This window comes from Taudactylus pleione, unplaced genomic scaffold, assembly GCF_031769625.1.
Source record: "Taudactylus pleione unplaced genomic scaffold, aTauple2 ptg000319l, whole genome shotgun sequence".
Classification (NCBI taxonomy): domain Eukaryota; kingdom Metazoa; phylum Chordata; class Amphibia; order Anura; family Myobatrachidae; genus Taudactylus; species Taudactylus pleione.
In genome coordinates, this window is record NW_028284720.1 from 567,256 (window position 1) to 580,428 (window position 13,173).

The window sequence follows — 13,173 nt, forward strand, 5'->3', positions numbered from 1 at the left end:
GCCCCACAACTGCTTCAGATTGTCATATTGTGTCCAGACATTAAACCTGGCAGAAACATACATGCCTTGCACCAAATGCAAATATTTTATTATATTCAAACACTCAGCTGGTCATCGATGTAACAAGCTGCAAACACGTAGATCCCAGAAATCCAATTCTGGTAACTCCTCCTAGTCTATTCTGCTGCCGTGTTCCTCAGATTTCACTAAATGAAATGCTTTGTTAGAATCATGAGTGATTGCGAACATGATGAGGTACCAATGCTCTCTAACCTTGGATCTAATGCCCCTCAAATTTGCATTGTTGGAGCAGTGAAGTGCATTGTTTGATGCATCCAGAACTGAACTGTCTGCTACACTACCCACTCTTTTAGGTTTCTTGCTCTTACCCTTTAAATGCTGCACAAAGTATTTCATTAGTTTACACAGCTTTTCTGTGGAGCTAGAAGAATCAGAAGATTATTCTGAATGCAATAATGGAGCGCTAACATTAGCCAAAGTGTACTGATTAACTGATCCTGATGTCAAAGGGACCATCAACCTGATGGTAGATGGAGAAGCCTGTCCCTCATGGCACGGTGCGCCCACCATACTTTGACATGTCAACAACTGATCATCCACGACTATGGATGTGGATATTGAAGCAGCCACTACCGTATGAACCAAAGGAATCTGCAAACTTGAAACATCTGCATTAGAGACAGCAACATCAAGCACACTAGCAGAAACTGGTGGCGCTGGCACAATCTGTGGCAATGGGGTTGCAGAGGGCTGCAGTGTTGATGTCTACCTTGGAACAGGGGGCAATATTGGTGGAGGAGCCTGTGGAAGAGGGGTGTGCCATTTGCTGTGGGCTTGCATGACGACCAGGCACATATTGCAACTGTTGTGCATAAGGATTAAGCAGTGCAGGTGCAGTGATATAATACTGTGAGAATTGTCGCACTCCATGAGCAAAGGGGAAGTGCAAAACTGATGATTAACTCCCACAAATTGCAGTTGCAAAGGCTGATGGCCCAATTATTTTCTAAAATATGGGGACCAATAGAAGGCTGGCACGGGCATACTGCTAGGTACAAAATTTAATGCCTGCATCTCACACTGAGTACCTGCTGCAACTGATGGATGGGGGAATCAATTAATCGACAAAACTGGGAAAAGAGCTCACACTGAGTGGAGCAATTAGTCTATCAAAAAAGGCCCTGCCAGGGGCAGAATGGCAGCTTTATATCTGCCTATCCAAATGGCCACTGGGAGAGGACTGTACACTGCTTATGGGAAATGAATTTAACCCCCTAGCTCCTGGAACCATAAGGGAAGAATCTGAGGAAGTTAGAACCTCCTCAATGCTTAAAATGGCAACCGTGACTTGGTGGGTGAGACTTGCTGCCAGGGCTGGCTGGCTGACACCTCTGGTGGTGCCTGGCAATGATTATGAGTGGGAGGAGTGCCTGAACCACCCACCAATCCCCTTTCCAGCCAGGCTTGCAGGCTGGAAAGAGTAGGGGATGGCAGGGGTATTATGTGACTCGCTGTAGCCACTGTTACAGCTGACAAGGGGTGGCTGCTAGTGTGCACTGCAAATAGGCATGCACCATGGGTTGCAGAGGAAGCAATGGTGACCATTAGAGGTGAATTCTATATACAATACATGGGCACTGCTATGGGTTCCATCCTGACCCCTTTTTATGCTTAGCTATACATGTGTCGCTATGAGAACACACATATATTTCATAGATATGGTGACAAGATCTTTTTTATGGGCATTGCATTGATTACCTCATCATATACTGGTGTGGCACTAGAGTTCAGTTTGATGATATGGTCAATGACCTGAATACCTTGGACAGCCCAATATGCTTCACATACCATATAGATAAACATGTCATGAATTTTCATGATGTGACCATCTCATTGAATGGTGGTCAGCTTGCATCTGCTCTGTACCATAAAGATACAAACCACAATACCCTGCTTCATGCGAGAAGTCATCATCTGGCAAGCCTGAATGAAAGCTTGTATGTATCCCAATTTATGTGGTTATTTTGTGAAAAAACAGTTCCTCTTGTACAATGGAACAACATATCATAGAGATGTAGGATCCTTTCCTTGGGAGGGGTTACACTCAGTCCATAATTGACAGATGTCTTTCTAAAGCTAGATTAAGGTACTCCTAGGTAGCACCTCGATGCAAGGAGTCTTTTGATCAACTCAGAATGATTGCAAACACCATATTGATGTTAAGTCCTATGAGGCACAAATGGCCTACAAGACACTAAACCTAGTTTCTCAGGGGTCAGTAAAAAATTGCAAATGTGCTCCAACCGACATGGTGCTAAAACAGGGTTAACTTTGATTTGGATTATTTTCCCCTGTCTTTTCCTTTCACTCCTTCCTTCCCCCTTCCAAACCCCCAATGATGGTTGCGCACTATACAGTGTACACTGTGACACACATTGTTTTCAGTCTACTCTTAATCATAAAATGTGCTTACATTTGCACTCTCCTCCTGAGCAATATGCACACAGGTTGTCCTTGCTGTACAACACCTAGTGCCATCTGAAAGCCGAAGGGGAGTGTTTGTTTACATGTAAGGTGGATTGACATCACTTCCAGTGGCAGATAGAAATTCCTGGCTATTGACACGCATAGGCTCCCTCCAAGACACGTAGGATTGCGGGCACCATCTTGGATTTAATCTATTCCTGTTTACATTAGCCGGTTTATATCTGCTATCCTTTACAGTATATATAGGGGTAAGACTTCAGGGTATGTTTAGTCAATGTTTTAGTAACATTTGTTTGTGCTTTGTAGTAATATTGAGCATTGGGAGTGGTTATTTTCAGCTCCTAGTTTAGTTAATTGGTGGGTGGGGTTAAGGGGTTTGCCTTTGGTATATTTGAAGCCTCTGGCACTGTGTATGCGTTATGTTATGTGGTGATGTTTTATGTGCAGTTGGTGCAGCTGTCCTGTTGATGGTCCCTGTGAAGACTAAAATGTAAACTATCTTCTTGGTGAAATTCTAATGAGTTTCTAATAAAGATGTGATTTTATCTCAACAACTACCTGGTGGTTGCCCTTTTTTCTATTTTTGTATGTGGATACCTTTTTTTGGATTCCTAAGGAGCACTGACGCAATATAATTTTACAATTAAAGCTTGGAGTGTGGATATATATATACATATATATATGTATATATATATATATATATATATATATATATATATATATATATATATAAATATATATATATATATATATATATATATATATATATATATAGTGTGTGTATATATTATATATATATATATATATATATATATATATATATATTTCAAAAGTATGAGAAAGGGCGCTAATAATGATTTATAATCTGCAAAAGTTAAATAGTCTCAGTCTATTCTTTTTGGTGATTCAATCTTTTAGTAGAGGAGGATATGATGATGACCCAGAAATCTTGTTGTCCTCTCTGAAATTGTATAATTTCACGCTGTGACCTTTGTCTGGAAGGAATTTTTCCGTGGATGACCTTTTGCTAAAAATGAACTCTCGCACCAAGGGAAGAACACCCAAAATATAATAAATCAACCATTCATATGGACATGAGCATATTTATTCCAGTATAAAATCTTGTTTGATAAAAAAAAAATTTCTTTACAGGATATTCATCATTACATCAACAATGAAACACAACATTTGTTTTACAAATATTTTTTAAAAAAGGGTTTCCCCACCTTTGTATTCTTTGGTTCACAAATTGTGGGGACCCAAAAACAAACGTGTCCAAAAAACTGTACTCAACGCGTTTTGCCCTAAAAGGGCTTCCTCAGGGGTAGTTTTAACACATAGGCATACTGCCTCACCAAACAGGTAAATATTGTGCTCAATACTGCTGTCAGGACTGAATTCACAGGTCCAGGTATCTATCTGGTGAATATATGGTCCTATAGATACACTATCAAAAATTAGTATCATCTTGTGCAGAGAAACTAGTCATTTTGCTCTGTATAGACCTTTTCTAGGTTTTGAATTCCAGAATATTTGGAGTCTGGATCTCAGAATATTTCCATTTACCTGTTTGGTGAGGCAGTATGCCTATGTGTTAAAACTACCCCTGAGGAAGCCCTTTTAGGGCGAAATGTGTTGGGTACAGTTTTTTGGGCACGTTTGTTTTTGGGTCCCCACAATTTGTGAACCAAAGAATACAAAGGTGGGGGAACCCTTTTTTAAAAAATATTTGTAAAACAAATGTTGTGTTTCATTGTTGATGTAATGATGAATATCCTGTAAAGAAAATAAAAAAAAAAAAAAAAAAGATTTTATACTGGAATAAATATGCTCATGTCCATATGAATGGTTGATTTATTATATTTTGGGTGTTCTTCCCTTGGTGCGAGGGTTCATTTTTAGCAAAAGGTCATCCACGGAAAAATTCCTTCCAGACAAAGGTCACAGCGTGGAATTATACAATTTCAGAGAGTACAACAAGATTTCTGGGTCATCATCATATCCTCCTCTACTAAAAGATTGAATCACCAAAAAGAATAGACTGAGACTATTTAACTTTTGCAGATTATAAATAATTATTAGCGCCCTTTCTCATACTTTTGGTGTGTCTTTTTCCAATCCTTCTAACAGGGGATTTTGTGAAGGGAGCAGCTTGTGAACTTATTCAAATACTGTTATTTAAATACTGGCATTTAACTTCCATACACTTTATTGTTAAAGCGCAAGTTGAAGGTATTGTCTTTGTGCGATATATATATATATATATATATATATATATATAGTGTGTATATATATTTATATATATATATATATATGGAGTGTCGCTACATGTATTTATATATATATATATATATATATATATATATATATCTATATCTATATATCTCTATATATATATTTATATATATATATATATACATATATATATATATATATATATATATATATATACAGTATATAATTATAAATACCAGCACTGCTCTGTGGTTACCTTTCACAATCTACAGTATGTCCTATTTTGTCTGTATATTACCTTGTTTCTTCTACTACAGCCAATTATTCTGCATTCATCATAGTATTGTATAGTTTCCTAGTGTCCTTAGTTTTAAGACCTGGTGGCATCCTAAGTACCGGGGAGTTTACTTTACTCTAAGGTGATAATGGGTTGCTGTTATAGGAAGAAGACACCCACTAAGACTCTCCTTTGGATATGAGATGCAAAATTCTCCTTACGAGCAAGTTATCAACTAAAGTCACACATGACACAACAATGACTCTTGCTTCAATTTCAACTGCAAATAATGCTGCCAATAAAAAACTAAACTTTTCCGAAAGACTCACTGGTAATAACGATGAGTCAACTCAATGCACCAGAGTAAAAAAAATATAAAATCTGGTCAGACTTAAAAGACTACATATATTTACACTTCTACCATGACTGAATCTGATTCAGTAAGCATAAATTGAATAGTGGAGGAATAATTTAATGACTATATACAAATTAGCATCTCACACAAGGCCTGATGCATAATGGATTGCTATTGTGCACACGCTCACACCATGCCGCTACAAGACTATGCTAATCAATGCATATGCAGAGCATCATTAGCACAAGGATGCAGACACCCAGCAATACATAGTGACGCCCATCTCCCTTTACTCAATGCTCAATCAGTATGCAAGATAGTGCAAACATTGGTAACATCAAGAACCATCGGTCCCAGATGCACAATAGAGGATGACCTGATGTCATGCAGGATTTTGGCCACTTCCTGCCTGCATCCAGATGTGTGGCTGCATATGCTGACGAACAGCCTTAATGATGCTCACCCCTGTAACGGTGCCTGAATGCACTGGAACACCTGCGTTCACTCGGCCACCCCCACAATTGGCACTTCCTGTCAATCAACATCGAGTGGACTATGTGCACACTGCTTATGCCATCCGTACCATAACCTGGACGCAATAACTTGTTCGCGCATGTGTACTTTGTCTTCTATGCTTGTGCAGAATGAAAACACCATCCGAAAGTGTGCGTTCTCACACTTGCATTCATTGATGAATCAAGCCCACAGTCCCTTTGAATATTCAGAGAAAAAAATACAATTTGGTGGCCTATTTAGAAACTAGCATTAGTTTATTTAAGCTGCTCACCCTCCAGTGTATACTCATAATGATGGTTTATCACAGCCAGGAACCTTGTGAGCAATCGGCATAGGATGATTCTTCTGAAAACTTTGGAAAAACTGTTTTGTCCAAAATGAAGTACAAATTCAGAAAGGAATATTTTTGCCCCCATTTACAAACAGAGGACCTCATTCAGAGATGAGAAAAATAAATAATAGTAACTGTGTAACTGGACAAACCATGTTGCAATGCAGGGATGCAATTACATACTTTTTTTTCCATGTGAGGTAAATACTGGCTGCTTTTGCATGTAGCCCACAAAGGCTGGACATCATTATTATTACACTGCAATTTAGATTTCAGTTTGGACCTGCCCCTCCCAAATCTAAAGCTCTCTGTTTGATTCCAATGGGGATGAGCAAATATTGTGTGATGAAGATGATGATGATGATGAGGATGAGGAGGATGATTATATTAACAACAGTGATGAGTTTGATGATGAAGATGACAACACAGGAAAATGGGGAGAAATGGTTGTTCCAACTATTTGGTTAAATCCATTTGATGTACTGTAACTAATTTGTATGAGTAACAACTTTCTTCTGTTTTACGGCATTTGGGAGCAAATATATATTTGTCACTTGCTCCTATACATTACTGTACCAGATTTTTGTTCCAACCATTTAACTAGTTAGCATATGGTCAGATTTAAACATAGCATATTTAGGAGATTTAACCAAGTACAATTCCAAAATGCAAACTTCCAGTTGCCGAAATTTTACTCTTCATCCTATGAAATACTAAAAACAAGTGACCAAAAATCCTGGTAACAGAAATTAAACCACAGTCAATTGACATTTTATCATTTTGTAATATATGTGGTTACAGTAGTTTGGGAAGGTGTATGGAGCTAATATATAGAAGGAGATATATCACCCAGGGCTGTAACAAGGGTGGTGCGACCTGTGTCATGGCACAGGGCACCGCAGGGCAGGGGGTGCTGTTTGGCCCTGTCATTGTTCCTGTTTATTATCATTCTTCCTTGTAGCTTCCTCTTCTTCTGTCCCCAGCATCTCCTGACCCCCCATCTCTTCCTTAGCCCTCCCACATGAAGCCATGCTCCTGTTTAAAAAAATGGGAGGCACCAATACTCTATCTGGCACAGGGCACCAAAACGTCTGGGTACGGCTCTGATATAGCCAGCAAGTGTCCCTCTTAGAAACTATGAATGTTCAGATGCAATGGAACGGGTTGAGTATGAAATCCTTGCTGCCAGGATGCCGCTGGTCATTATCCTGACAGTGACATCCCAACAGCCAGAATCCCAATACCCATAGGGAAGATAGGTAAGTTTCTTCCTAACCTCTACCCTAACTTAAACCTTCCCTCCCTGATGCCGAACCCAAATATCCCCCACCAAAGTGCCTAATCCTAACCTCCCCCTCCCTGCACCCTAAACATGACACCCCCTCCCTGGTGCCTAACCCTAACCTCCCCCTTGTGCCTAAACCTAGCCTCCCCCTACCCACAGCCTAATCCTAACACTTCCGCCCCAGTGCCTAACCCTAACCATCCCATTAATGCCTAAACCTAACCCTGCACATTAACCCTAACCTCCCCCTAACACCATGATACTTACCTTCCAGATGCTGGTGGATGGGATACTGGTGCCTAGACCATTGGCATCCTGCATGCCAGGATGCCAACTACATCCCCAATGGAACCAGTGCTTACAGTTGATAGTAAAAATGCAGTATAAAAATCACCTCCAACTCTGCTATAAATAGATTATAACATTATTACTGAGGATATAACTGCAGAATGCTATAGAAGTAAATATCCTATAAAGAGACTTTGCTTAATGATACCCAAAAAAGTACAGTGTCAGCAGGTTCACAGTTTTACGTGAGGTTTGACATACCCCAGCAAGATTTAAACTCATATAGCTTTATTAATAAATATTTTGCGCAAGTTTCCATTTCATGTAGCTGGAGTTGTGACATTTGCAAAAAAAATTGAAAGCAATGAAAATGGTAACAATAAAAAATTATATATACAGTATATAAAAAAATAAAGTATTTTACAATTTACTCTATGTACAAGGTCCCCAAATCTCGGTGCAATGACAGATGTCCTCCTGGATACAGAAAAGCTTCTAATGGAGGATTCCATGTCTGCTGCTATGACTGCGTTCTGTGTCCTGAGGGAGAAATGTCCAATGTAACAGGTAGGAATGTGTCTTACTCAGAATAAAATATCATATAAATTGAGGCTACAACTTTGATGGTAATTGTACCTAGGACTCAAGGCAAATTCTAAAATGAATATAATGAAGAGAATATTAATTATATCATTCCCTAATCTGTCCTACTGTATATGTGTCACACACAGTGGGAATCTGAGCATGTGTCTACCGTTTATGTGCCCTCTGCTGGTGGCTTACATGGCAACCAATGACCCCGATGTCTGGTCCTTCCTCCCAGCACAGCTGGCCCCAGATGCCAAATACCTCCTCCCCACACAGTAGACCATTGATGGTCAGTTCTTCTCCCGAACATCCCTAGATGCCCGATCATTTCCCCAACACAGCAAATCCTCATTGACCAAACTTTCTCCCCACAAGCAAACCCATGATGCCCATTCATGCCTCTCCACACAGCAGACCGTAAATGTTCTATACCTACTCTCCACATAGCAGAGCTATTATGGTCAATACTGTCTCCCCACACAACAAACTCCTGATGCCTGAGCCCTTCTCCACACATAGTAGAGCCTTTATGGCTGATCCTTCCCCCCCACACAGAAAATTCCTGATGCCTGAGCTCTCCTCCCCACAAAGCAGGCCATAATGCCTGATTCTGCCTCCCCACTTAGCAAAACCTTGATGCTTGATCCATCACCACTGTACAGCAGACCTGCAGTTACCAATCCCTCCTCCCCTCATATCAGACCCCAATATTTTATCCCAACCCTCTTCACACAATTGACCCCAGATGCCTGATACTGTCTTCCCACATAGCAGACCCATGATGGCCAATCCCTCCTTACCACACAGCAGGCTCCAATGCCTGATCACTCCTTCCCTCATGGTAGACCCCTGATGGCTGATCCCTGCTTCTTGCACAGCAGACTTACAATGACTGATCCCTCCTCCCCACACAGCAGACCCCACATGCCTGTTCTTAATTTGTTATATAACAGACCCTTGATGGCTGAACCCTCTTCCCCACACAGCATACTCAAATGCCTGATCCCTCTTCTCCACACAGTAGATCCTCAATGCTTGTTCCTCTTCTCCACACAGTAGAAACCAGATGCTCAATTCATCCTACTTGCACAACAATCCTTAAGTTACCAATCCATCATCCCTGCACACTAGACCCCCAATGCCTAATCCCTGTTTCCTTCACAGCAGACCCCTGTGCCTTCTCCCACCTCCCCACCCAGTTGGCCCATGATACTTGATCCCTCCTAACCACACAGCAGAGTCCCAATACCTGATAGCACTTCTCCACACAGTGTACTCCAAATGCCTGATCCCTCCTCCCTAAATAGCAGATCCCAAGTCACAATCCCTCCTCCCTACACAGCAGACCCTGATGTCCAATATTCCTTCCCACACAGCAGACCCTCAATGCCTTATCTAACCTCCCAACACAGTTGGTTCCTGTTGCCTGATCACAGCAAACCTTATCCTATCTCCCTACACTAGACTCCCAATACAAAAATCCTCCACCCCACACAGTTGATGCTTGATGACCAAATCCTCTTCCCTGCACAGCAGAACCCCAATGCCCAATCTCTTTCCACACACCTTTAAACCTGAACCCTTATTCCCATACATCAGGCCACTGATGCCCAATCCCTCCTGAATGTACAGAATTTCCTCAATGCCCAATACTTCCTCCCCACACAACAAACCTGCAATGATTGATCCCTTCTCCCCACACAGCAGAAACCAAAGCAATGGGGGAAAACACTGAGAGAAATGTGAAATAAGTTCAGATATTTGGGGACATTGGTGAGGACAGAGAGAGACAGTGAGATGTGAGATAATAAATGAGGAAGGCAGAGAATGAGGGATAGAGACAGGGAAAAGTGTTGGGATGAAAAACAAGGTCAGAGAAATGGGAATGTGGGGTAGGAAAGACAAATAACACAGGCACAACATTATATGACCCAGAAAATGACATGTCCATGATACTAGTAAGAAGTGAATCCCATAAATGCCCCAAAATTTGTTAAGATAGAAACATTACAAAATCTCAAGTAACTATGATGAATGGAACATACTCTCTTCTATGTAATATCCCTACCTAATATATAAGTAACACTTGCATTTTAGATAGAAGGGGTTGATAATAAGAGCGGTTAATAAAGGAAGGGATGAAAATGAAACAGATGGTGATAATAAGCTTAAAAGATGGTAGGGGTGATAAAAGTATTAAAACAAAGATGCAATTAGTGATGAAAAAAGTTCCTTAAGCAATAGAGGGGGTAGAAGAGCTTGAAGGGTTTGATAATGATGAAAATAAGGGTCAGAATCCTGGGGCCGGAAACTGACCGCTGACATCCTCATGGTGAATATTAGAGTTAGGGTTAGGTTTAGAGCTAGGCACTAGGTGGATGGTTAGGGTGAGGCTGCAGGAGGAGAGGGTTAGTGCCAGGTTTCTGGGGGAGAGTTAGGGATAGGTTGTGTGAGGGGGAGGGTTAGGCTTAGGCTGCGGGGTGGAAGGATTAGGGTAAGGGTTAGGACACTTAAAAAATTATGTCTGGATTCTGACTGTCACCATCCTGACCACCTGGATCCCGTACCCAACCTATATTCATGCTGTATAACTGTTACAGAAGTAGGTTATATTGGGGATGCAATCAAGTGACTTTATTGGAAGTGTTACTAAAGACCCTTTAATAAACACATCAATCATAGGTTGGTGTTTTAAATTGTTTTATAAAAGAGCTACAAATACAATATTTGTATAATTATTTATTATTTGAATTGCTTCATGTTCTACACATTACTGACCATATAAACAATATCTGCATTTTCTATATTTAATTAGACAGTAACATGTGTTACAAATGTCCAGATGAAGACTGGCCGGATGAGAGAAAAGTGAGCTGTTATCCCAAATCGTACGACTTTCTGTCATATGAGAAGGACATTGTGGTGCTAATTTCTGCAGTAACATCTTTATCTTTTTCAACCATAACATTATTTACATTGGGAAACTTTATTTATTACTGGAACACTCCCATTGTGAAAGCCAATAATCGGGCTGTAAGCTTCATTCTCCTGGTCTCCATCCTGCTGAGCTTCCTCAGTGTGTTCTTGTTCCTCGGTCGGCCAGTGGATATAACCTGCAGGTTGAGACAGACATCATTTGGGATCTTCTTCTCCACAACAGTCTCTTCTATACTAGCCAAGACAGTCACTGTTTGCATTGCTTTCAAAGCCACCAAACCCGGCAGTCCCTGGAGGAAGTGGGTCACACTCAAAGTGTCTAATTATGTGGTGATTGTGTGCTCCTCTGTCCAAGCTCTGATATGTGGTATCTGGCTGTCTGTTTCTCCTCCCTACCAGGAGTATGACCATCACTCCTATCAGGGAATGAGCATAATTCAATGTAATGAAGGGTCGGTAGTTGGGTTTTACTCTGTGATGGGTTACATGGCGATCCTGGCGGCTGTGAGTTTTGTTATGGCTTTCTTGGTGAGGACATTACCAGATAGTTTTAATGAGGCCAAGTACATCACCTTCAGCATGGTGGTGTTCTGCAGTGTCTGGATTGCAATGATCCCGGCCTATGTCAGCACAAAAGGGAAAGACACAGTGGCTGTGGAGATATTCGCCATATTGACCTCAAGCGCTGGAGTTCTGGGCTGTATATTTTTCCCAAAGCTGTACATTCTGCTTTTAAAACCAGAATGTAATACTAAGAAAATCATACTGGAGAAGAACAGTATATAAAACATGATATACTGGACCATTTCAAACTGCAATACCTTCTTTGGTAATGGTTTGTTCTAGTGTATGTCAGTTTGTATTGTAAGACTGTTTATGTAAACAAGTAGAAGTTTACCTGGATCTATTACTCTAAAGCAGGACATACCTTGCACAATTATCATAGAATCCAACTGTCCAAATATATAGTTTGAACAACTATCAGTAAAAGGACCTGAACAATGATCATTCACAGCCACAAGTTGAATCATTTTGTTTGGCTTTCAAAACTGTACAGTCCACTTGAGCATTGTTCAGCCAACGTTTGGCTATGGAGACAACCTTCATAGATGTGTAGTTTATGTAGGTTCTCAGATTATTGGGCAGTTGCTCCTGACTTCTAAACTGTAGGTTGATTGGGTGTACTATTGTACCGTGTCTGGTCAGCTAAGAGAGGAAGTATTTTGGTAGGCATAAATGTTAATATATTGATCACAATGCAATGTAAAGACTTATAGTGTACCTACCCAGGGCTGTGTACAATCGAAAATAATAAACTATGTAAAGATGAACCAACAATTATATACAGTATGTTTCTATTGCATATTTTTTTATATAAACTCATAGGCCCGTATTCAATTGCCGGCGAAAAGTATTCAATTTCATAGGACAGAAATCATGTCCAGGCAAAACTGAAAAGGCAGAAAGTGCTGTCAGATTTGGGGAATTCAGCCTAACACCCCCCAAAAGATGCACTGACATGGAGGATCACTATGGCTACCCCTGAATAGCCCTACTGAAGGTATTTGGGGTACTTGAATGATCTTAATAGGTGCTATTTAGCATCCTTTCACAAGTGGTGAAGAATAGCATTTAGCTTTTTTTTGGCTAAACTAAGTAGTACCAGCAAATTTGGGGTACATGAAAATGGGTGCAAGCATAGTTAAAAATTGCTGAAGTGTGCTTTTAAAAAACGCACCTTCAGCATGCACCTGCAAACAAAAAACAGCTTGGGCATACTTAGGGGACCCCCTGTAGTCTATTTCGCTAGTTTTTAAGTTTGTCCCCCAACTTTGTTTTCTTTCATCCCCAAA

The 13,173-nt window shown here is 40.5% G+C and overlaps 1 protein-coding gene across 1 annotated transcript; it reads left to right on the forward strand.

Moving 5' to 3' along the window:
* The first annotated feature begins 8,244 nt into the window (after nucleotides 1–8,244).
* Nucleotides 8,245–12,106, forward strand: LOC148509552 (vomeronasal type-2 receptor 26-like). Its single transcript, XM_088442959.1, has 2 exons — nucleotides 8,245–8,362; nucleotides 11,199–12,106. The coding sequence occupies exons 1-2, from the start codon at nucleotides 8,347–8,349 to the stop codon at nucleotides 12,104–12,106; spliced, it is 924 nt and encodes a 307-aa protein (XP_088299085.1). The 5' UTR covers nucleotides 8,245–8,346.
* The last annotated feature ends 1,067 nt before the right edge of the window (nucleotides 12,107–13,173 follow it).